The 22389-nt window shown below is 41.3% G+C and overlaps 1 protein-coding gene across 1 annotated transcript in view; it reads right to left on the reverse strand.

Moving 5' to 3' along the window:
* The window catches only part of DOCK2 (dedicator of cytokinesis 2), a 414356-nt gene that overhangs the window by 314189 nt on the left and 77778 nt on the right, over positions 1–22389 (reverse strand). The window contains exons 16-22 of the mRNA XM_025867057.2: positions 22122–22194; positions 21907–22010; positions 19772–19955; positions 19546–19643; positions 17804–17893; positions 16673–16773; positions 15628–15762 (exon numbers count right to left, since the gene is read on the reverse strand). Coding sequence (XP_025722842.1) covers positions 15628–15762; positions 16673–16773; positions 17804–17893; positions 19546–19643; positions 19772–19955; positions 21907–22010; positions 22122–22194 — 785 coding nt within the window. The remainder of the gene's footprint in view (positions 1–15627; positions 15763–16672; positions 16774–17803; positions 17894–19545; positions 19644–19771; positions 19956–21906; positions 22011–22121; positions 22195–22389) is intronic.

Genomic DNA, 22389 nt, shown 5'->3' on the forward strand with positions numbered 1-22389 from the left:
TACTCATCATTCAGGTCACAGCTTAGATGGCACTTCCTCCAGGATGTGGGCACTTCTTCCGCCACATGGCTCTCTGACCCCATGATGAGATTTGACCTCCTTATTCCAAGCCTTTAGGGCACCTCAAAAACCCCTCCTACTTTCACATGCACCCATGACACTATCTGATCTGCTTACTGACTAAATGACTTTCCCAGCTAGACTCGAAAATCCCATGAAAACTAGGTCTGAGTCTGTCCAATTGATTGTAGTATTTCCAGTGCCTAGCAGAGTTGTCTACTGGCTACTTAATAAATACTTGTTTGATAAACACTTGATTGCCAATGCAAACTAAACCTCTACCATTAGACAAATATTTCAACTAGATAGAAACTTTAATTATCAACTCAAGGGCTTAAAACAAGAACCAAGTTGTAGAGCCCAGCATGCATGAAACATGTGTTGGTGCTGAATATAAAGAAGAATAAATGCTAAGTGAAAGGCCTTTCAGAAGTTGTAGACCCTAAGGGCAATTCCAAAAAGAGTCGAGAGACATCTGTGTCATGAAAAGCTGTTTACCATCTCTAGATTTCCAGATCCTGAGATGACCTGTCAGTTAGTTAGAACAGCAACTGCGATACATATTTGGGTGTCAATTTTTATTTCTGTTATAAATTCCTTCATAGCACAGTGACTGGAAGATAGTAGGTCAACAAATGTGTGTGTGTGTGTGTGTGTGTGTGTGATCATACGTGAAAGACAAAATACATGGGCAATGAGAATCTGAAGAGATTTGACTTAGTTTGCAAATACAGGGCTAGGTTCCCCAAGGAACCAACGCTTTAGGTGACCCAGGAAAAGAGTAAGAGAGTGGTGCCTGGGTGGCTCAATCGTTAAGCATCTGCCTTCGGCTCAGGTCATGGTCCCAGGGTCCTGGGATTGAGCCCCGCATCAGGCTCCCTCCTCAGTGGGAAGCCTGCTTCTCCCTCTCCCACTCCCCCTGCTTGTGTTCCCTCTCTCTTTGTGTCTCTCTCTGTCACATAAATAAATAAAATCTTTTAAAAATAGAAAAAAAAAAAAAAAAAAGAAAGAGTAAGAGAAAACTGGAAGAGAAAGAGGGCGAAGGGCATTTCACTTCCAGGAAAGCAACCACACAGGTCTTATAGCAGAAGAGAGCCAAATGGGTCAGAGGGACTGAATGAAGACGCCAGAATCTAGAGTGGGGGAAATCTGGGTGAGTCAGGTGAAAGGAGACAGGTGGGGAGCAGAGGCCAGCCCCCACAGACCCTTGCAGGTCATGTGCAGTTTTATCTTCATCCTCAGAGCAATGAGGACAAATTGGAGGATTTCAAGAAGGTGAGGACCCAGATCAGGTTTGAACTGTGGAAAGATCATTCTAACTGCAGTAAAATTTAAAGACTTCCATTTCCAACAGTGTGGTATGGTGGACAAAATGCCCTGGAAAACCACTCAGTAAAAATGACTACCAAAGCCGGATTTTCCAAAATGAGTTGGTAAACTATCAGAAAAGTAAAGAAACCACAGAGGAGAAACACCAAGCAAAAGGGAGATTCTGGGTACTTGCAGAGCAATAAAATCAGCTTTGGCCCCCAAGGCATTTGCTCAACCTTAGTGTCCTTAAACTTCCATTTAGGTGGCTGCTTAGGGAATGGAAGGAGTGAGATCAATCCTAGGGCCTGCTTCTTGGAGACCCTTGTATAAAGCTGGTATCCCAAATTGTTCTGCCTTCTTATAAAGGAGGGTGAGAAGTAAATCTATTGCATAAAAGGGAGCAGTGAAGAAACTACCCACTCCTCAGTGCTGGATGGAAAAGGAAAACACATTTCCATTGAGATTTCTGAACCAGGAGCCAGTCCTCACCTGGATTTTCGTTTGTTCATGTTTTTGTTTGTTTGTTTTTGTTTTTCCATATTCATGTTCCTTGCCTGGATCCACAAACAGAAATTTTAACTTAAAGGGTTCTCTGGTTGTTAGTGCCCCCATTTTCTTTGGAGGAAAATAAAAACTTTATTTCAAAACTAAAAATATATAACAACGGATAAGGTTCTAAAGAAAGTTAGCTTTAAAAAAATAATGACAAAATGCCCAGGAATCATGATCACCCAAAATGGAGACAGCAAAATCAGACCCACAAAGACTCACCCTACTGAAATTATAAAAAATTATAATTCAAAGAGTATAAAATCTCATACTTAATATGCCTCAAAATAGAAAAAGGATGTTTTAAAATATAATTAAGAAACAAAAATTATAAGAATGAAAAATTTTATTTGAGTAAGAACTAATGGAATCTCTGAAAATAGTCCAATAATCAAAATTAAAAACTCAGTCAATGAGTTAAATGGCCTATTAGACATAGCTAAGAGAGAAATTAGTGAACTGAAAAACAAATTCAAAGAAATTAGCCAGAATGAACCCCCCAAAACAAACAAAAAAAGATAGAAATAATAAGAGTTTATGAGACTTGGAGAATATGAGGTCTAACATACCTTAGTTGACATTTCAGAAAAATAATAGAATATATGGGAAAAATGCAAATATTAAAAAGAATAATTGGGGCACCTGGATGGTGCAGTTGGTTAAGCATCCAACTTTTGGTTTCCACTCAGGTGATCTCAGGTAGTGAGATTGGGCCCCACGTCAGGCTCTGTGCTCAACATGGAATCTGCTTAAAATTCTCTTTCCCTCTCCCACTGCCCCTCCTGCCCACATGCAAGCTCTCTCTCTCTCTCTCTCTAAAATAAATAATTCTTAAAAAAAAAAGAAGAAGAAGAATGAGTGAGAATGTTTTTTTGGGGGAGGGGGCGGAAACTGGTATTAAAAATATCAAACTCCAGATTCAGGAAAACAAACTTCTAGCTGTATAAACAAACTCATTCTTTTTTTTTTTTTTTTAAGATTTTTTTATTTATTTGATAGAGAGAGAGACACAGCGAGAGAGGGAACACAAGCAGCGGGAGTGGGAGAGGGAGAAGCAGGCTTCCTGCTGAGCAGGGAGCCTGATGTGAGCCTCGATCCCAGGACCCTGGGATCATGACCTGAGCCGAAGGCAGACGCTTAACGACTGAGCCACCCAGGCGCCCTAAACAAACTCATTCTTAAGTAAATCATGGTGAAAGTGCAGAACATCAAAGACAGAGAGGTGATCTTAAAAGCCACCAGAGAGAAGAGAACAGAATGCCAATAAAGGAGCAACAGTATTAGTGACAGCTAACCTTAATAGGTGATCATAATAATAATTAAAAAAAAGGCAGCTAAAGGTCTATATACAGGAAAACTTCTTTCCAGCTTTCAGAATAAACTCAGAGTAATTAAACTTGAGAGAATTTACCAGTAAAATTTGCTAGGGTTAATTATAAAAGATTTACTTCAAGAAGAAGGAAAACAAATATGGAAGGTCAAAGGTGATACAAGGAGTCATAACCTTTTTAAAATTGTGATAAAAAACATATAACATAAAATGTACCATCCTATTTTTAAGTATACAGTATAATAGTGTTGATGAACTTTTGTTGGTAAAAACATAAACAGATACTGACTGTTTAAAACAACAATAATGTATAATTTGTGGATTATCAAAAAGCTAAACTAAAATCCTGCACAATCTTAGTACAATACTTAAGAGGGAGGTGACAGTGTCTTCTAAAATCTTTCTATTACTCAGGAGGACTATAAAGATATTAACTTGAGATTTGATTAAGTATGTATGATAGAATACCTAAATAGCCACTAATTGAATTGGATATAAAATGTAAGTTTCAAATTAGTAAAGAGTAAAAAAGCAAATGAGAAAATTGAAAACAATTCAAAAGGAGAAAAGAAAAAAGAAAACGGACAGAAAAATCAGAATGGTGGGGAGGGTTCCCAGCTAAGATGGTAGAAATAAATTCAAAACATCAGTGATCACACTAAAATCTAATACAGCTTTATGAGAACATTGTTATCAAATTAGTAATAGGAAGGGACTTTCTAAAACTGATAAAAAGCCATCTAGTTTTTTTAAAGCCAATACATAATATATACCACTATTTTAATTTAACACTGACCTAGAATCCTAGCCAATGCAGTCAAATAGGGAGAAAAAGAACTAGGGTTAGAAAGGGAGAAACAAAACTTCCCACACTTACAGATGTTTTAACGATCTACTTAGGAAATTCAAAAGACTCCAAAGCGAATAGATGATAGGAGCACAAGGACTGAAGCAGCCCGACCATTAGAGAAAGTAACACAGTAGGGTAGGTGTGAGATGATGAGAACTTTGATTAGGAAGTTGGTAGGGAAACTGGAAAGACGTGGATGAATTTGAGAGACATTTTAGGAAAGGAAAGGTTGAGATTTGAATGTAGATTCTGTGGGAAGAAACAAAAAATGAGGTGTCACAAAAATCTTATTTCTTTTGCCTTGAGCAACATGCTGGATTGTGGATCAGTGTGACAAGGGACATCATGAGTTTGGTTCTGGATATGCTAACTTTGAATTGCCTTTGAGATATGAAGGAGGGAGACAGCAAGGAAATGACTGGACAGAGAAATGTGGAACTCAGTGAAAAGGTCAGGCTGGATTTCTGGGTTATCTGCATAGCAATGGGAACTGATCTGGATTCATTCACCTAGGAAAGGGAATTGAGTAAAAGGAGGTGCAGGCCAATCGTCAGGACCTCTGAAGAGTCTGAGAAATATGAGGAATACAAACAGAGTTCTGTGTTGTAGAAGCCAAGACAAGAGCATTTCGGAAGAGACAGGTCAGCAGCAATAAAATGCTATGGCTCATGCTACTTGGGATATCCTTAATTGTTGACATAATAGTATTATCTGTGGCTTATTCATGAAATATATTTGATTATGGGAAAGCTCTTCATTTTTATTACCCCTGTAGTACCCAAGACCAGTGGCTCTTCCCTCCCCCCAGAATGCCCGTCTGATAGAAAATCAGGAAGTAATAATTAAGGATACCATTTAGCTCAGCAAATTCTGATTTGGAAGAACATCCCTCTGAGAAGAAAGTTTACCTGTACATGAGTATGCATCTGTACATAGTGCACTTCGATGATCAAATTGGACGACTTTATATTATCTGCTACATTGGGTAATATGGGTCTTTAGACTCATACATTAACTGATGACTGAAAAGGGACTATAATCATGCACTTTAAAAAATTATCTAAAATTGCAAACAAAAAATTCATAGTGGCTGAAACATATATGGCTTTAAAAAGTTGTAAATGTTGTGATTGTAAGACAATGATGCTTAGCAGAGTTGAGAGACTGCAGGAGAAACTAAAGGGGCTCCTCAGTGATCTGAAGAGAACGGGCCGTGTCTGTCCCCAGTCTAATTAGAGAGTGGGCAGCAACTATCACGCGTGTCTTATAGGAGGCAGTGAAAGAGGCTAGTGGGAATATAAAACACATACATTTTAATTTTAAATACAGAATTATTATAGTCCAAAAAACAAAGGCTTTGCAGGACAATATGCACTCTGTTTGAACTCAGAGCCCTTCAGGGGCTGCGTAAGTAACAGGAGTGAACAATTCTATCCCTTCCCAATGAGCTGTTCAATTTAGGTACCACTAATCAGTCACAGCCCACTGTACGGCCACCTCTAAATGCAACCTCAGTGTCCTCATCAACACAAGTCCAGGCAGCCACCACCAACCCATCCTGGTGACACACGACACCAACCTTCCTCACCAGCTGAGTGTCCATGCACTATCTGGAATGCTAGCATTTCAGGTGAAATGCCTACAGAGGCCTTGACTACACACTGAGAATAAATCCTGCGGGGCAGGCTCTGCAGTTCTCTCCACAACCACCTTCCTCCTATTCTCCCTTTTGTTCACTATCCTTCAGCCACGCTAGTCTTCTCTAACTTTCCAGAAAACTTCAAGCTCTTTCTTATTCAAGAGCACTTGCTTAGAGTTTTCCTCCATGAAGGACCCTTCCCGCCCTTGTGCGTCTGGTTCATTAGCATCCTTCATATCTCAGATGAAATGTCACTTCTTCAGAATCCACATTCTTCAGAATCCACACAATGAATAACACTATGAGGTAATCCCAACATTACATGAAGTAACTAAGGCAGAGGTTAGGTCATTTGCCCAAGGTTACACAGGTAGTTGGTCACTGGGATTCTTCACCACTACACTGTACCATCTATCTCAACTACTTGCTTATTTCCCTTCCTGGAATTTATTATGGTTTGCAACTACTTGGTGTATTTGTGTGTGTGTGTGTGTGTGTATGTGTGTGTGTGTGTATGTGTCTTCCCCCGTACTATATAAGGGCAGAATGAGGACTGTGCTACATCTGTCTTGTTCATTGCAATAACCCAGGATAGAACTTGGCCAAATAGTAAGGCTCAAAAATATTTATTTAATGAATCAATGAACTGGATTGAATTGAATTAATGTATCTTTGTAGTCAGCTGCATTCGGAGAGTAGATCTGAGAGACAGACAGACTAGTTTGGAGACCTGAAGGGCAGTGACCATATATGCCTCATAATTAAGTCCTCTTTAATTTTCCATCCACCCCAAAGACAATAAGCCACAAGCGCAAGAACTAAGCAATGTATTATTTACTATTAAGGAAACAAATTCCACTTTGAGGAGATGCTGCCTCAAATGCATTTGAAGTGGATCACCAAGTACACCTAGTCACCCTGATTCAGTTCAGCATCCCTGACAATTACCGTTAGCTTGGTGAATTTCACCCCTCTGGCAAACTAGACCCTTCATTATCTTGCATGCTCATATTTAGTTACGGGGGATTTGCAAACACATTTCCTAAATCTAGATATTTACTCAGTAAATTGATCTCTCACCCAAGTCATTCTCTGAGGAACTGTCAGCCTCGGCATTTGACAGAACCAGCCTTTGCACAAAGGCAAGAATCCTGCCAGCAAGTGAGCTTCTAGATGTCTAACAAGGAGTTAACAAGAAAAGGAAATTGTCTACTGCTTCAACCTGGAAGAATGAATATCCTGTGTCATCCATGGCTCTTCCCTTAACTATCTACAGCATAGATAGTCTTGTTCTGCAAAATTAAGCCATTTAAAGGGACAATGGAAGCAGACAGCCAGTGTCTTTTGCTGTGAGCAAAGTGTGAGATCAGCATCCAATAGGAAAGACTTTACTCAGCCTCTGAAGGATCGGCTGGGGAAGCCAATCTAGGATTACACCCTGGCAAAGGACAATCCACAGTGTAGGTAATTCACATGAAGATGATGGGAAATCGATAGCACTCAAAGCCCTGATCCCTCTGCCTCTTTAGGGTCTTCAACTGGATATTAGGAAAGATGCTAAGCTCTGGGGAAGGGCTGGCTAATTCACCAAAGACCTCCTCACTGCAAAATATCTTGCCTCTGATCAGTTTTCAGTCCCCATGACTTTGCAGTAGCATGCTGACATTGCTGACACTCCCTCTTTGAAATGCTCTCTTTTCTGGCTCCTGAATTGCCAGTCTTCCTGCTTCCCCTCCTAAGTCCCTGATCAGCCTTCCCTGGGACTCCCCCACTCATACATCCCTTCAACATGCTAATCTCCTGGGCTTCATCTTGAGTTTTATAGCATTGCTCACCTTGTGCTATAGCTTCAAATACCTCTTTGGATCAATTTCTACCAAAACCATATTTCTAGTCTTTACTCTCCTGAACTCCAGATTTGTATCTAACTACCTGCTATACATTTCTATTGGGCTATGCCAATAAACATCTCAAATTTTACCAAAACACATCATCTTCTCCCCAAAACTTCTCCTCCCTTATGTTCATCATGCTGATGAGTACTATCTATCAAATGGGTCACAAAGTTCAACCTCAGATCAGCTGATCTGGCCCTCTCCTCCAGCTTCACTCCCACCCACATTCCATCTTGCCATTTATACACCTTATCTTCTCCCTCTCCTTCTTCTCCAGCCCCCACTATGACTGCCTTAGCTCAAGTCTTCTTGCCTGGATCACTGCAACCACTTCATTATTAACTTCCTGCCTCCCTTCCTCTACACCAGTTTCCACACGCTCACCTTTCTTCCTCAGTGATCTTTCTAAAAGATGAATCTAAATCATGTAGATCCCTTGCTTGCTTATTCGCTTGCTTTATTTATTGATTGATTCATCTATTCATTCATTCATTCATTCATTTATGAAAGAAAGAGAGAGAAAGCAAGAAGGGCAGAGGGAGAGGGAGGGAGAGAATCTTAAGCAGGCTCCAAGCCCAGGGAGGAGCCCAGCGCGGGGCTTGATCTCACAACTCTGAGATCATGACCTGAGCTGAAACCAAGAGTCGGACACTTAACTGACTGAGCCCCCAAGGTACCCTTGTAGATCCCCTGCTTTAGAACTTCAATGGCTCCCACTGCCAAAAGCAGGGGTTTCCAAACTGCTCCATGAGAAAAAAAAATGTAAGCATGATTCTCAACAGATGCTTGTTTATTTATAAATTATATCCAAGTATTATTCTAATTATAAGTCAAGTGTTTATAAAGTTTAATTTCTTCCTCTTGGAAGAAAATAAAGGAATTTTCATCTTTTTACCTGATCCCATTGGATAACTGTGTGCACCCGCTGCAGCGCTCTGAGGACGGAGGGCAGCATTTATGATGATCTCCCCTGGCGAAGAGGGTGACATCACACTCCTCGGTTTGGCATGCAAGGTGTTCACCGTCCAGCTTCAAACTACCTCACCAATGGCATCATCCCCATGCTTCCACCAGCACGGCTTCACCCACCAGCCACTCTTCCCCACACACGTGCCACTCACAGACACAGCACAAGGGACCTAGGCTCCGATGTCACAGCCCTCCCTGCCAACGTCTGGCTGTGAGACCTACAGTCACTTCCTCTGTGTTTCTGGGCCTCAGCTTCCTCTTCTGTCAAATAAACATCATAATACCTATACTTCCCAGGGTTGCTATGAGTATGAAGTGAGGCAGAGTGAAAAAGTGATCCAAGGCCAAGCACAGAGGAGAGGCTTCAGAAACAGTACTCTGGAGTGGCAAGAGTAATCGGACATTGTATTCCACACGTTGTTCCCTCTACTTGGAATCTGTGATTCTTCTCCCTTTCAATGTTTAGTTTAAAGTACCACCTCCTCTGAGAAGAATTACTGATCCTCCTGAGGTGGAGTTTGTCATTTAGACCTGTCTGCTCCCTGAGCCTCGATGGCATCATGTCATGGAACTGTGATTTGATTGCTGGGATGCATATCCAGCATGCCTTACTGCGTTGCTGCTACTTGAGGAAGCCATAGTTATTAATTTCAGAGTCCCCGGCACTTAAAGTGCCTAGCACATAATAGGTTCTCAATAAATGTTTACTAATATTTCTATATGCAAAGGGAAAAGAGGTCTGTTTAAAAATGCATGCATATGCACAATTTCATGTTACAATGACAGCTACTTACTTCATGGTTTACAAAGCACTTCCACGTACGTTTGTAATAAACAAGGTGTTAGCTCCCCCTCAGCACCGTAGCAACTCATAAAATAGAAAATAAATTAAAGAGAAGTAACTGTTTGACAATATCCCTTTGATGACAGTTTTCTCTTCCACCCTGATCTGATACCAAGTTAATGTTATCATAAAATAATTCCATTAACTGCAATTGTGCAGTTTACTGAGCCATTACTGTCATCAAAAAGTGAAATTATATTCAAAACCAAAAACAGAGGCTTACATAGGAATAAATGGCATTAACATGCAAACAAATTATATGCAGGAGAAACAGGAATAGCAATGTGACAGGCATTCCAGCCCATGCTCGGCATAAACAGATGATTACATTTAAATATTTATTCATACATGAACAATGAAAATAAATCACACTGGCAAGTGCCTTCCAGTTAAATTCATATTTGTTTAAAAAGGTAGAGGATTATATCTTCCCTCTGACTGCAGACTACATTGGGCCTGCCTGAGCTTTATTCAAACAGTCTTGCTGCCTAACATATGCATGACCAGGAGGGTGAACTAGTATATAATATTTACATAAGAAGAAACTGAGCTGGTGGGAGGGTGCGGTGGAGGCAGAGAGGGGAGATAGGCAGAATAGAGCAAGATGCAAAATAAAATGCAAAAGAGAGCATCAGAGAACATCTGATCACCTGATGCTGAAGGCAAGCAGAGAAAGGGCAACCATGTCTGGCTCTGGATAAAGTGAGCCAGACTGGGAAGGTCCACTGGGGGCCTGAACAGTGCTCCTTGGATGCCTATGTTGATGGAGTGGAAGCCCCATGCAGGTGGATGGCACTGTGCACACCTTGGCCATCTTTCCTGGTTCCCAGGTGAGGGCTGGGGAGCAGGATGACTCCTGAGACACGGCAGCTCCTATCAGGGCGTTAATGCGTTTCTCTTTCCCTGACTAGTGACTCCTTCAAGGAGGGTGAGTTACCTGGGCTGGCCTTGTGTCAGGTCTTCTTCATTCCTTGAGAGGATGAGGTCATGTTTGCCTGGATAGCTTTGCCATAATGGGAAGGACTCCTTTCCTGACAACTTCTGCTCCAAGTCATCCTTTTTTTACGGAAGTCCTGCTGTGTTTAGGGATGATAGTTCCTAAACCTGGGCAGCCCTGTGCCTCTCTGCAGCCCTGACAAGACCCAGTAAGTCGATCCTTCCAGGAGCTGTTCTTGCTCAGGACAGCTCCTCATCTTGGCCAACCACACTTTACACTTGCATGGTCCCCCAAAAGTTCTGGTTCTTAAATTTGCTTAACCAGATGAGGTAGAATGTGAAGCCTTGCTGTGTGACCTTTAAGTTTGAATCAAAGCTTCAGCTTCCTTATCTATGAAAGGGGATAGAAAGGGTGTCCCATTTCACATTGGACAAGTGTCAATTGCTGCCATGCACTGTTCTCAGTACAAAACAAAGACAGGAACTTTGGAGCTGACATTCTAGCAGGGAGATGGCAGTAAACAGAAGCATAATTAATTATCGTCTAGTATGTTAACATGTAATTAGTTCTATGGGGAGGGAAAAAAAGACCAAAAACAGAGTGAGAGGGAGGGGAATCAGAAGTCGCGATTTTCAATAGGGTAGTAAAGGAGACATTTAAGCGAGGATGTGGAAGAGGAGAGGCAGTGAACAAGCAGATATGAAGGAAAAGGTGCCCAGGCCCTACGTTAGGAGCTTGAGCCACAGCAAGGAGGCCTGTGTAGCTGGCATGGAGTCAGTGAGGACTCGGATGAGATGAAGTGGGGAGATGAGGCTCTCCACAGGATTTTTATGAAGACTAATGGAGAAAATAAGTGAAATGCATTTAGCAGGTAATAATCACCATGGCCGTGGCAGCTTGCTCCGCGACAGGCACTGTGCTAAGTGCCTGACACCCATTTACTCATTCAGTCTGCACCACAACCCAAAAGGGTTTTTACATATGTGCTTGTTTAATACACAAGGAAATTGAGCTTGAGGCACACTACATAATCTGCCTAAGGTCATAAACACTAGTAAATGGTGGTGGTAGGGTTCCAGTGCAGAATTCAAACCCAAGTAGCTGGCTCCAAAAACTGTGCCTTCAACCACTGAGCTGACTGCCTCTCATAGCAGAGGCAGTGGGAATAAGGGAAGTGAAGGAGTGTGTGGATGGAAGAGCAGCCCCAGGAGACTGGAAGCACACGGAGAAGGAGAGGGAAGCAAGAAGTGAGTAAGCAGATCCTTAACAAGAGCAGGAGGCAGAATACAAAAGCTAAGACAGGCAGCACAAGCCAGGAGCAGAGAGCTGGGTATGTGGCTGCTTGGGCCCAAGGGGCCTGATCACACACACTGCAGACACAAGCAGGGGCCAGCCAGTGGGCCAGCAACAGACCAAGGGGAATTCATGGAGCCATAAAAGTCCCTACATTGTGATCCGCAAAAAGCAGACACCTGGTAAACATATCCCTTCCTCCATAAAACAAATATACAAACAAGCAAACAAAAACAATAAGAAAGGTTTAGGATACCGTGAACTATAAGCCAAATTTTGGGCATGGATCAAGACACCATTTATTAATTTAAATCTGAGTTTTTGAAATAAGCCCCTTGCTGTCTTGCCTAGGTAAAAACATGGGAGCAAGTAACATTTGTTATGTTTATGAAGTTAAGTACCAGATACTACATGGATAACTTTGTACGTGTAATCTCATTTCATCATCAAAACACTAAGAACTGGTTTATCCCCATTTATGGATGAGGAAACTGAGGTTCAGACAGGCCAGGTCACTCAGTAAGCTGGGCACAGGGACAAACATATGACTCCTTCCCAGGTCTGTCTAGTGTGAACACTGACCGTCACTGAGCCAACACAGACCAACACAACATGAATAGAACCAGTGCTCCACATTTCCCCCCATCCTTTAGCCTATGGCAGCATTAGGATTTGTAAGGAACACAGACAAGTGGCAGCAAATCCCACTATAGCACCATGCTCTGGATTTTCTCTCCTGTAGAGAGCCATCCTTATAGAAGGGCTGTAGCCTTATTTTCTATGTGCCTGGCCAGCAGGAAGGGAAGCTTTTCAGTGTGCATATCATGTGACTCAGAGAAGCATAGTGTGCTCTGGACTCTGAGTAATTCCACAGCTCAGAAATCTTGGGGATCAGCTCAGCTGGTTGTCTGAGCTTCAGGATAAAAAGAACTGCAAGGAATTTTATAAAGAAGCTCAATGCCTAGAAGATAATCACTTCAGCCCTTTCTGACTGTTTCTTACTATGCTTTATACCTCCCAGAGGCTTAGTCAGTCCAGAAAACCCTAATGGATAATGGTCATATTGATGGCTACCAACCGTCTTTTGGACACACTTCCTATATTTTTAAGCCTGCCTCCCTATGGCAAAAACTTGAACCTGCTCTGCCAGCTTCCATTGCAACTATGGCACAGGTAGATGCCCAAAGACACCTGCTGCAGACTTTGACTCAGGAGCCAGTGACATAAGGAGAGGGGAAAAGAAAACCACATTATTTGACTATGTGATAGAAATAAATAATCCTTAAGAAATCCAATCTTTCTCAACAACTTCTCTTCCTCCCTTACCCAACAGCATCCTGCATATTGATACAGGGTAATCCTTAGCCCTTGCAAGCGCTCATGTGCAGTATGTGCAAAGAAGAATGGCAAGGGAACAGCTAATGGGAGCTAGATCAGCTGAATTATGCACAGGAGGAAAGAAGAAAAAGAAATAACAGGAAACAGGAACACAATACCAGACACAATAAGTCCCCAAAGCAATAATTATATTATGATTTCCCACCAGCTGGCTTAGAAATTTCAAACCTTCTATTTTCTAGTTTCCCAAGTAAAAGGCTCTCCTAGTATGGGGAAATACCTCCATTGCTTCCTGATGTCCTTGATGCTGCACTAGAGAGCAAACCATTGATAAAGATTCTAAAATGAACAAGATACAGGAAAACTACTACCTTCCCTCAGCATGAGGTCTTAGACCTTTCTTGCAGGTCAGCCTACACTTTGTTCATGAAAAAGAATTCAAGATTGGGCCTGGATTATTTTAGAGGCATCTCTTCTGACCAAAGGCATCTCTTAGCCCCCCAAAATGCACCTTGTCCAATAGGTATTTCATGAGTATCCATGATGTTCTATATGCTCTTCTGGGGATACAGCAAGAAATAACAGAGCACCCCACTCCTTAAGAAGCCAAAAGTCACTTAGAGTTCCAGCAGCACTGAATTTACACTGAATGAAGAGCTAGAGATTCTGCAGGATGACATGCCTTGAGGCAGAGAAGAAGAAAACAAATGTACAAACACTCTTTGCTCCAGCAGAGGGAAGAGACAAAGACTAAGAGAGATAGGACAGAAAGAAAGGAAGGGACGGAGGGAGAAGGGAGGAAGGGAGGAAGGAGGAAGGAAGGAAGGAAGGAAGGAAGGAAGGAAGGAAGGAAGGAAGGAAGGAAGGAAGGAAGAAACAGTAAAATAAATAAACCAAAAGGAAAAACTGGGTCAGAAGATATGATAAATGAAGAATATATGTTCTTCTTGTAAATCTAAAGTTCTCACTTGCAAGATGAGATAAGATATCCTTGCCTATTAATCTGGAATTAAAATGTTTGAATCCTTGAACTCCTCCAAGAAACTCAATCCTTAGAAAGACCCACTGGTTTTCAAATAATTGACAAGTATCTCTCAAACATGGAAGAATACCCCTAAGACTTTAATACACAGTATCTACTTTGACTAACTGGCAAATGAGAGGAAACAGATACTTCACTTTAAGAATAAGGGTTGATGGAGGGAGGCAGGTAGGGGAAGGGCTAGATGGATGATGAGTACGAAGGAGGGCTTTAGTTATGATTCACTGTTGTATCTAAGTGATGAATCACTGAATTCTACTCCAGAAACAAATATTATACTGTATAAAACTGCCTAAAATTTAAATAAAAATAAATAAAATTAAAGTAAATTTATTTTTTAATAAAATTAAATTTAAAAAATAAAATAAACTTTAAAATAAGGAATAATGCACATGACATATGTTTTGTGACATGGTTCAAGACATTCATCTCTTCCAATTCTCACCTGTAATCTCAAAGAATGTTTTGAGAATCCAAAATGATTCATATTTCAGATGCCTTGTCGAGTATGAAACTTTTGTAGCCCATCCATTGTCATGGTCAAAATGATGACTACAGATCTCTACTTTCTCCAGCAAAACAAGTCTATACCATATGTGGCTGACCTAGCACATGCTCCAGAGGTACACATGAGACCATGACCATACAATCTGCATATTCATTTCCTTAGTCAGACTGTTAAAACCTTAGCACATGACCCTTAGCACAGGACCCAGAGGCAAGATCTAGAGAGACAGAGACTATCCTGATGGCATTGAGTATCTGGATCCAGTCATGCCTGAGGCCAATTATCTTCTGGATTTTTAAAAAATGTGAAATAAAATAAAAGTCCTACTCTGCCTAAATCAGTTTGAGTTGAATGCTCTTCATTTGCATTGATAAGAATCCAGGCAATACATTCCATGTATGTTTTCCCATCACACACAACCACTTGATCATACATATATTGACAACTAATTGCCTGCCTAACTTTGCCTTAGAGCCAGGATGAACATAAATTATTCTTTTGCAGGTTTCATTTGAATGCCTCTATCTCTGAAGCCCTTCAAAAGAACAGCTAACCTCTGTAATACTGCTCATCAAACATCAAATCTCTTAGGAATTCTAACATGTCAGCTCAATTGTTGGCTACTAGGATCTCAAGGATAGACTGATCAACTGCAAATACCAGCTCATCTGTCATGCACAACCTCCTAGAGCCAAATAACTGTCAACTCCCCAAGTTCTGCTCTCTCCACTCCCAGCACCTCTGTCACTGAAGATTCCTGGAAAGTTTTCTATCTCAGATCAAATGAAGAATGATAGATGAAACACAGAAGAGGCGCAAATCACAAATCAAGTTCATTGGATAAAACCTAACTCTATAACATGTTAAGATTTATATTTTTCCCTGAATGAGCTTAGAGGGAACAATTATAACCTATTCATAACTCTATGTTGGATTTTTAAGTTGTTTTTGATCAATGGCTGGTTGTAATTTTATAAAAGAATCTCTCCAGTGACACAAATACTATTGTATCCTGGAGGAAATGCAGAACTAATCAATCACTCTTATATAACAAGCACTCACTGTGAAAATAATGTCCTCGACCGAACAATGAACTTGAACACATATTCCAAAGCTTTCAGAGTTCTTAGGATTGGTTCACATTGCTCCCCTCTGCTGGAGGTATCCAAGTAAGTCTTCAGCACCGTCATCAATTTCCTGAATAAGGGATTATATTTTCAAAATACATCTCTTTCCAGCCCACAGCATGATCATTAGTTTGCTCCATAAATTATAAAGCATTCAATCAAAGGTTAAAGGTGGTGGTATAGCTCAGCTTACTCACTCATTTGCAGCCATAAAAATAACTCTGCTTTATATATATATATATACATATGTATATATATATATATATATATATATATACACACACACACACACATATTTATATTTATATTTAACACAGGGAGTGAATAAGTATTTCCTGCCCATAGAAAGTCAGCAAAGGAAAAACTAGTGAGGAAAAAAAAATCCTTTGACTAGGAAAACTAGTCACAATCAGAGTATGAGTGGGAATAATGGTGGTGAGAATGCTCTTTTCAGCATTTCCTTCCTACAGAAAATGTTCTAATAATATTATGGAATTCCCTTGCTGAGAAACTTTCCATGTTTCTTCATTACCAGCCAGGCCGACTTCAAACTATTCAGCCCAGCTTTCAAGGCCCCTTTACAAACTGGCTTCTCCCAACCTCTCCATTATCACCTCCCATCTATAACCATCAGCCCCCTGTACCCAAGTTATAATGGGCTACCTGGCCTGTGTGCTTTCTCCTCCCTAACCTCTGAATGCGAGTGTCTACCACAAGTAGCTGCTCAATAAATGATAGCTGACTGACTGACTGAATGAATGCTTTCATGTACTTCTACCACAATAAAATATTCATTCTGACCTATGGGTTTGCATAGTTTTATTTAATCCAAATAACCCAGCATAGATGGGGTTTTATCAGTAAAGGGAGAACTCACACAGCCTGGTGCAAAGGAAAATACTCAAGTTCCTTGTGCCCTAGGCATCCCGGCAGGTAAAGTAAGAGGTGCACAAGAAATCCGCATATATACAGTAACTTACTTGTAAGCCAAGGTCGCACTGAAATGCTGTTGAATGTAAGCCTCCAGAACGGTATTGAAATGCTGGAATTTCCGGTCAGCAATGAGTCCTATTATGTAGATCTGAGGAAGATTCAAAGAATCAGTGTTTGGGGGTCAGACCCGGCAGGAAGCCATACTCACATGGCATAACTGAACCTCCAGCAAAATGATTTTGCTCAGGAATTAGCTCATGAATATATTGTTCGTCCTTTTCATTAATCCTCTTCTAAAAAGCATTCCATGAAGTGTGCTACAGGGTGTCGTAGGATAAAAGTGTTTCATGGTCAGATAAGTTTGACAAATCTGAGGATATCATCGTTGGACTGACTTCTTTACTGCAGGGTTCTTAGAGTCTTTAACATGTCTACATGCATTGTGAATCTCTGAGAGGGTCATACAATGTCCAGCACTTCCCTAAGAGTTATTTAATCCAGGATCTTTTTTGTCACAAAGCATCTTTCTTGAGGGCCTTTCCAGGAGACCTTCTGGGAAGCACTAGATTAAGTCACAGTTGTCTCCAAGTAATTTCTTTAAAATGTAAATGTCACTGACATAAGTAGTTAACATATTGAACTTTATTGATATCCTAGTGTGGACATGACACTGAGAAAACATGAGTTAGGACAGAGAGGAGGAAGAGACCATTTGGGAAGATGGAAGAGGAAGGGTCGAGATGGAGTGCCACCATAAAACATTCTGGTGGCCAGGAGGATGTAATGACACTTGTAACTTGGAGACTATGAGAAAGAAGAAGATAGGAAACATTTTGGATGCTTCACGACCTGGCCAAGGACTAGCTCCCAGCATGCATGGAAAGCTGAAGCCATTATTCATGGTATCCAGCTTCATGTACTTGCAACCAGTGCCGATATGACATCAACACTTAGAATTCCCCTTTTACTCACCCTGCCATGCTTTCAAATGAACTAGAAACAAACAAACAAACAAAAACCCCAGCAGCTCATTCATTCATTGCTCTCGTTGCTGAAAGTTACAATGCCTCCAAAAAACTTCATGAAAAGGACCACAAAGGCCACAAGTTCTCAGCGTTCTCACAGTGAGACAGACATTAATGTCTAATGTCACTAAACATCTTTCCCCTCTTTCTTACCAAAGCATCAAAGACGAGGATATCATACTCATTACTTTGAGAATGCTCCATCATGATATTGAAGAGGGCATCCAGAGTATCCTGGAGAAACTGGACAAAATAATGAAGGTCACATTAAAAAACAGTGCAGGTGACCCAGAAATCCCACTCCTCAGTGTATCCCCAAGAGAATGAGAGCACACATCCACCACACATTGCATTCAAAAGATGCAGGGAGCTTCCTTCACAAAAGCCAGAACTTGAAGCAACCCAATTGTCAACCAACAGCATGAATGAACATATGGCGGCATTTTAATACTACAGAATACTCCATAGTGATTCAAAAAAAAAAAAAAAAAAGAGCAAACTACTTCTACATGCAACAATGAGGATAACCTCCAGAGAACTGTGTAGAGTAAGATAAGTCAGACACAACAATGTACATTATTTATTACTCTATTTTTATGAAATACAAAAACAGGCAAAAATTCTATCATGGCAGTCAGCATAGGGGAGTTTGAGAAGGGGTATGAGGGAACCTACTGCAATTCCAAAAGTGTTCTGTGTCTTGATCTAGAGGGTGGGTAAATGGATATATAAGTGTGTAAAAATAAAGGGAACTCTACTCTTAGGGTAAGTGCTCTGTACGTATTTTACTGTATTATATACTTCAGTAACAAACTTTTTTAGAAAAATAAAAAAGAATGCAAAGGTGGAAATAATGTAATTCCCCCCAAGATGCTTCTCCAAGCTGCCCAAAGGTGATAGACAGGATGTCTAGAGAATTTTCCCACTACTGCTAAACCAGGTAGGTGGGTCAATAGTGCACATTTAAAGCACTGATCTGAAAATTCTACCATTGCTTCTCCATGTATGGAAAATTAACTAAAATATGATACTCTCCCTTCCTAAGGGATGGGTCAATATTTCCTATAGTTCCTGAAAACACACATCTACCAAATAAAGATGTTTAATCTCAGAGTTTCTAGCTGGACCAAGTTCCTGATGGAAACAAGATCACTAAGACCTATGGGAAACACTTGTCCCATAGAACTGGAGAGAAGGGTTGCTTAATTAAATCTACACCTCAGACACTATATTCTCTAACACCATGTGGACACAACAATACAACTGACATTTGTATTGTTTTCATCTTGTTTCACTTAAAATGCGAGCCCTGATGTCTTTCCCTCTTTCATGTATAATGCATAATGCTCTGTAAGCAGCAGGAACTAAGAATACTTTTTATTTCTAATAGTAACATGTAAGTAGTACTAAGACATCAAACTACTACAGCAACTTATACCAACAAAAATAATTAATAGTTACTATTTATTGAACTCTGTATGATTTACATGTTCAGCTCAATATTATGTACTTTGTGTAAGAGACTATGCTAAGTAATTTTTAAATATTATTGCCTTGAATGCTCACAACCACTCTACAAAATATGTCATATTCACAATACTATCACATAAAGTTGGCAAGCAGTTGAGCTGAGATCTACACCCAGGCTGATCTCCTTCCAGGAATTGAACACAACCACAGTTTTCTACCACTCAACATTCAGCATCATTGAACCAAATCAGCCTCTGAATTTCCAGTAAAGGTTCCTCATGGCAATTTGGGACACTGTGTCCCACTGTTAGAGAAAAAGTCCCATCTCCCTCAACACTTCATTTGCCACTCCCCTCCCAGAGCTACCCATGATTTAAAGCTCTGTCACTGGTGGAGGAAGACAAACAAAATGAAGCCCCACTAACCTTCACCACTTCCTCTCCATCGACGATCTTCAATTTCTCTAAGTTCTCCTGTAGCAGCTGAGGCTTCATACGCCACTTCAGCAAACCCAGCAAGCCCACTGAAATAGAGTCCAGAAGCAGAATTACTATTCTTGGTTTAAAAAGTCCATTCAGGACCTCCCTGGGCTTACCCATGCACACATCCACATGCACACTACATATATACAACTCTTGATGCTTTCATTACCGTTTTGGGTGAGCTTTGTTGAACACACCAGAGTGGAAATGGAGAACACATCTCGGGAGCTGACGGAGAGACCCCCAACACTGCTGGCACTTCGACTCAAGGTGGCCCCCTTGTTTTCCACATGGTGTCGATAAGAAGGAAGTGTCAGGTAAGCACTGGCATCCTCCATCTTCTTACTCTCCCCCTGGAAACAATACCTTGGTTACTTCCCCCAGCCAGGGGTACATGCCCAATGCCACATAGAGTTTGCAGTGGCCAGCTTACATATTGTAAGGTGCAGAGAGTCAGAATCAGAAAAAATCATCAGAGAAGCAATAAACAGCTGGTATGGTAGGGCTATTTTTCTACAAAACAGGCAAGAACCCCACGTTACATTAATGGAAAAGGGATTGACCAACCAGTTGAAGGCTCTATGGACTTCATTAACAGCATGAAGGGAATTGAAGATTTCCCTGACAGGCCATTTTGATTCCTCCTAAATTTCTTGAGATTTTTTTTTTAAAGTAGGCTCCACACCTAGCATGAAGTCAAATGCAGGGCTGGAACTCACAACCCTGACATCAAGACCTGAGCTGAGATCAAGAATTGGATGCTTAACTGACTAAGCCACCCAGGTGTCCCTAAATTTCTTGAGGTCTTAATACATGCCTACCAGCAAGATAAGGAATCAGCTTAAAGGAAAAGTTAACAGCAAAGGCACTAAAGTCTGAAAGTCCGGGGATCTAGACCCTGTTCTACCATTCACAAGTCTTGCCTATGCTTGGTCTTTCTGCGTGTTATTTTTCCCATGATTAAACTGAAGATTAACCATATTACCTAGCTCCCAGAAATTTGGGGCAGACTAAATGGGCATAATGCATATAGAGCTCTTAGCAGAGTTGAGAGACACCTAAGTCCCTTGGCATGTGGAAATGCATGGTTAGAGGTAGGCATTACAGGAGTTAATGTTTATTGAGCCCTTACTCAGTACTGGATGCTGCTCTAAGTGCTTTACATGCCTTGGTTCATTTCATTTAAACCTCACAACTGCTATCATCACTGTCGTAGACACTGCTATCATTGTCAGTTTACAAACGAGGAAACTGAGACTTAAGAAAAATGAGTACATTGCAAACTGACTATAACTGGACCTCCGTCATCACCACCACCCTCCCCCGCTGCCCCCCCCCGCCATGAGTTCACAGTCCATTGGGGAAGAATGGTTTTCAAGGCAAGAACTACCTTGATGTGCCATAAATGAGAAGAGAGCAGCCGTGCAGAAGAAGGCGGTGGGGGTTTCCAGAAAAGCCAGAGAGATTAAGGAAAGAGTGCCGGTGATGAAGCCTCGATGAAGCAGTGTTTGCCATGGAGACCATAGGCAAAAGGGTGTTTTCAGCCCCAAGGCTGAGAAAGCCAAGGACAAGCGTTGGATCCCTATGCCTATGGCTTAGCCTTGTCCTCCTTCACAAGCACATGTTTTGTCTCTAGCCAGGTGCGAGCATAGGCATTCCGCTGACACAAGAGGGGTTGTGGGAAAGCAAGCAGGTGAGATCAAGATAAACACTTCCTACTTCTCGAAAACAGTACAAGTCTCATGATGTAAAATAATGATGGCCGATATCTGCATACCCTTTTATACACAGCCCTTCCACGTGGGTCATCTCGCTGGTTTGTCATAAATATTACCATCACACTTAAGAAAAAGGAAATGGACACTCAGAAAGATGTGTGAGATGACTCCAGATTTAGTCAGCAGCAGGATTGGGACCCCAGATTCTGATATGTTTCCGTTAGTTTCGAGCTCTCAAATGTTTCTCGCTGGTCTTCTATACAACCCACAGGGGTCTTTACAGAGTCAATAGCCCATTCTGTATGTAACAATAACCTTTTTCCACTTATTCAAGGTGCTATGTACCCATCATGGTTGTGTTTACATGAGCGGTCTCATGTGATACTCACTCAACAATTATTCACTGAGGGCTCATAGAGGGGGAAACAGAGGCAGAGAAATTAAGACTTTGCGCAGAGGCACACAGCTGGTGAACCCTGGTGTGTGTGATCCTGTGGTCCCTACTGTTAACCACTAAGCAATCCTGCCATCTTCCCTTGGCTTCCTGAGCCCCACTCACTTCAGAGTTAATTCCAACATATGGTACCTTTAGGACGACCAAGTCGTGGCATCCATCTTGCAGAGTGGTCCCATCTTCCTTCATCAACTTCACATAGGACATGGCAAAGTTCTTTTCTCCTTTATCTTTAGCTGGAAATAGCATTGTGAGGTCAGGAAAAAAAATGACATATGGACCACCCAGTTATCCCACTCCTCTCCCCTTAGGGGAGCTTCAGAGATGCCATTTGGTCAGGTACTCACATTCCAGGGATGACCGATGTCGAAACATGAATCTCAGATGGATCCTCTGCATGTCTTCAATAGGGACAGCCACCTTGGTAGGCAGAAACCAGAGCTCAGAAGACAATGAGTTAAACAGCCCTCCCCACTCCAGCCCACCCCCCAAAAGGCAGCCTGACCAATTAACTGAGAGAGCTGCATGCTGATTTATTACCCATCCATCAAGCCTGATGAACTGTAAATAAATTACATAAGAACTAGCTATGAAGAGAAAATAAAGTACCAAATG

This window comes from Callorhinus ursinus, unplaced genomic scaffold (genome assembly GCF_003265705.2).
Source record: "Callorhinus ursinus isolate GAN/ISIS: 27379988/994484 unplaced genomic scaffold, GSC_fseal_2.0 scaffold3, whole genome shotgun sequence".
In the NCBI taxonomy this organism is placed as follows: Eukaryota; Metazoa; Chordata; class Mammalia; order Carnivora; family Otariidae; genus Callorhinus; species Callorhinus ursinus.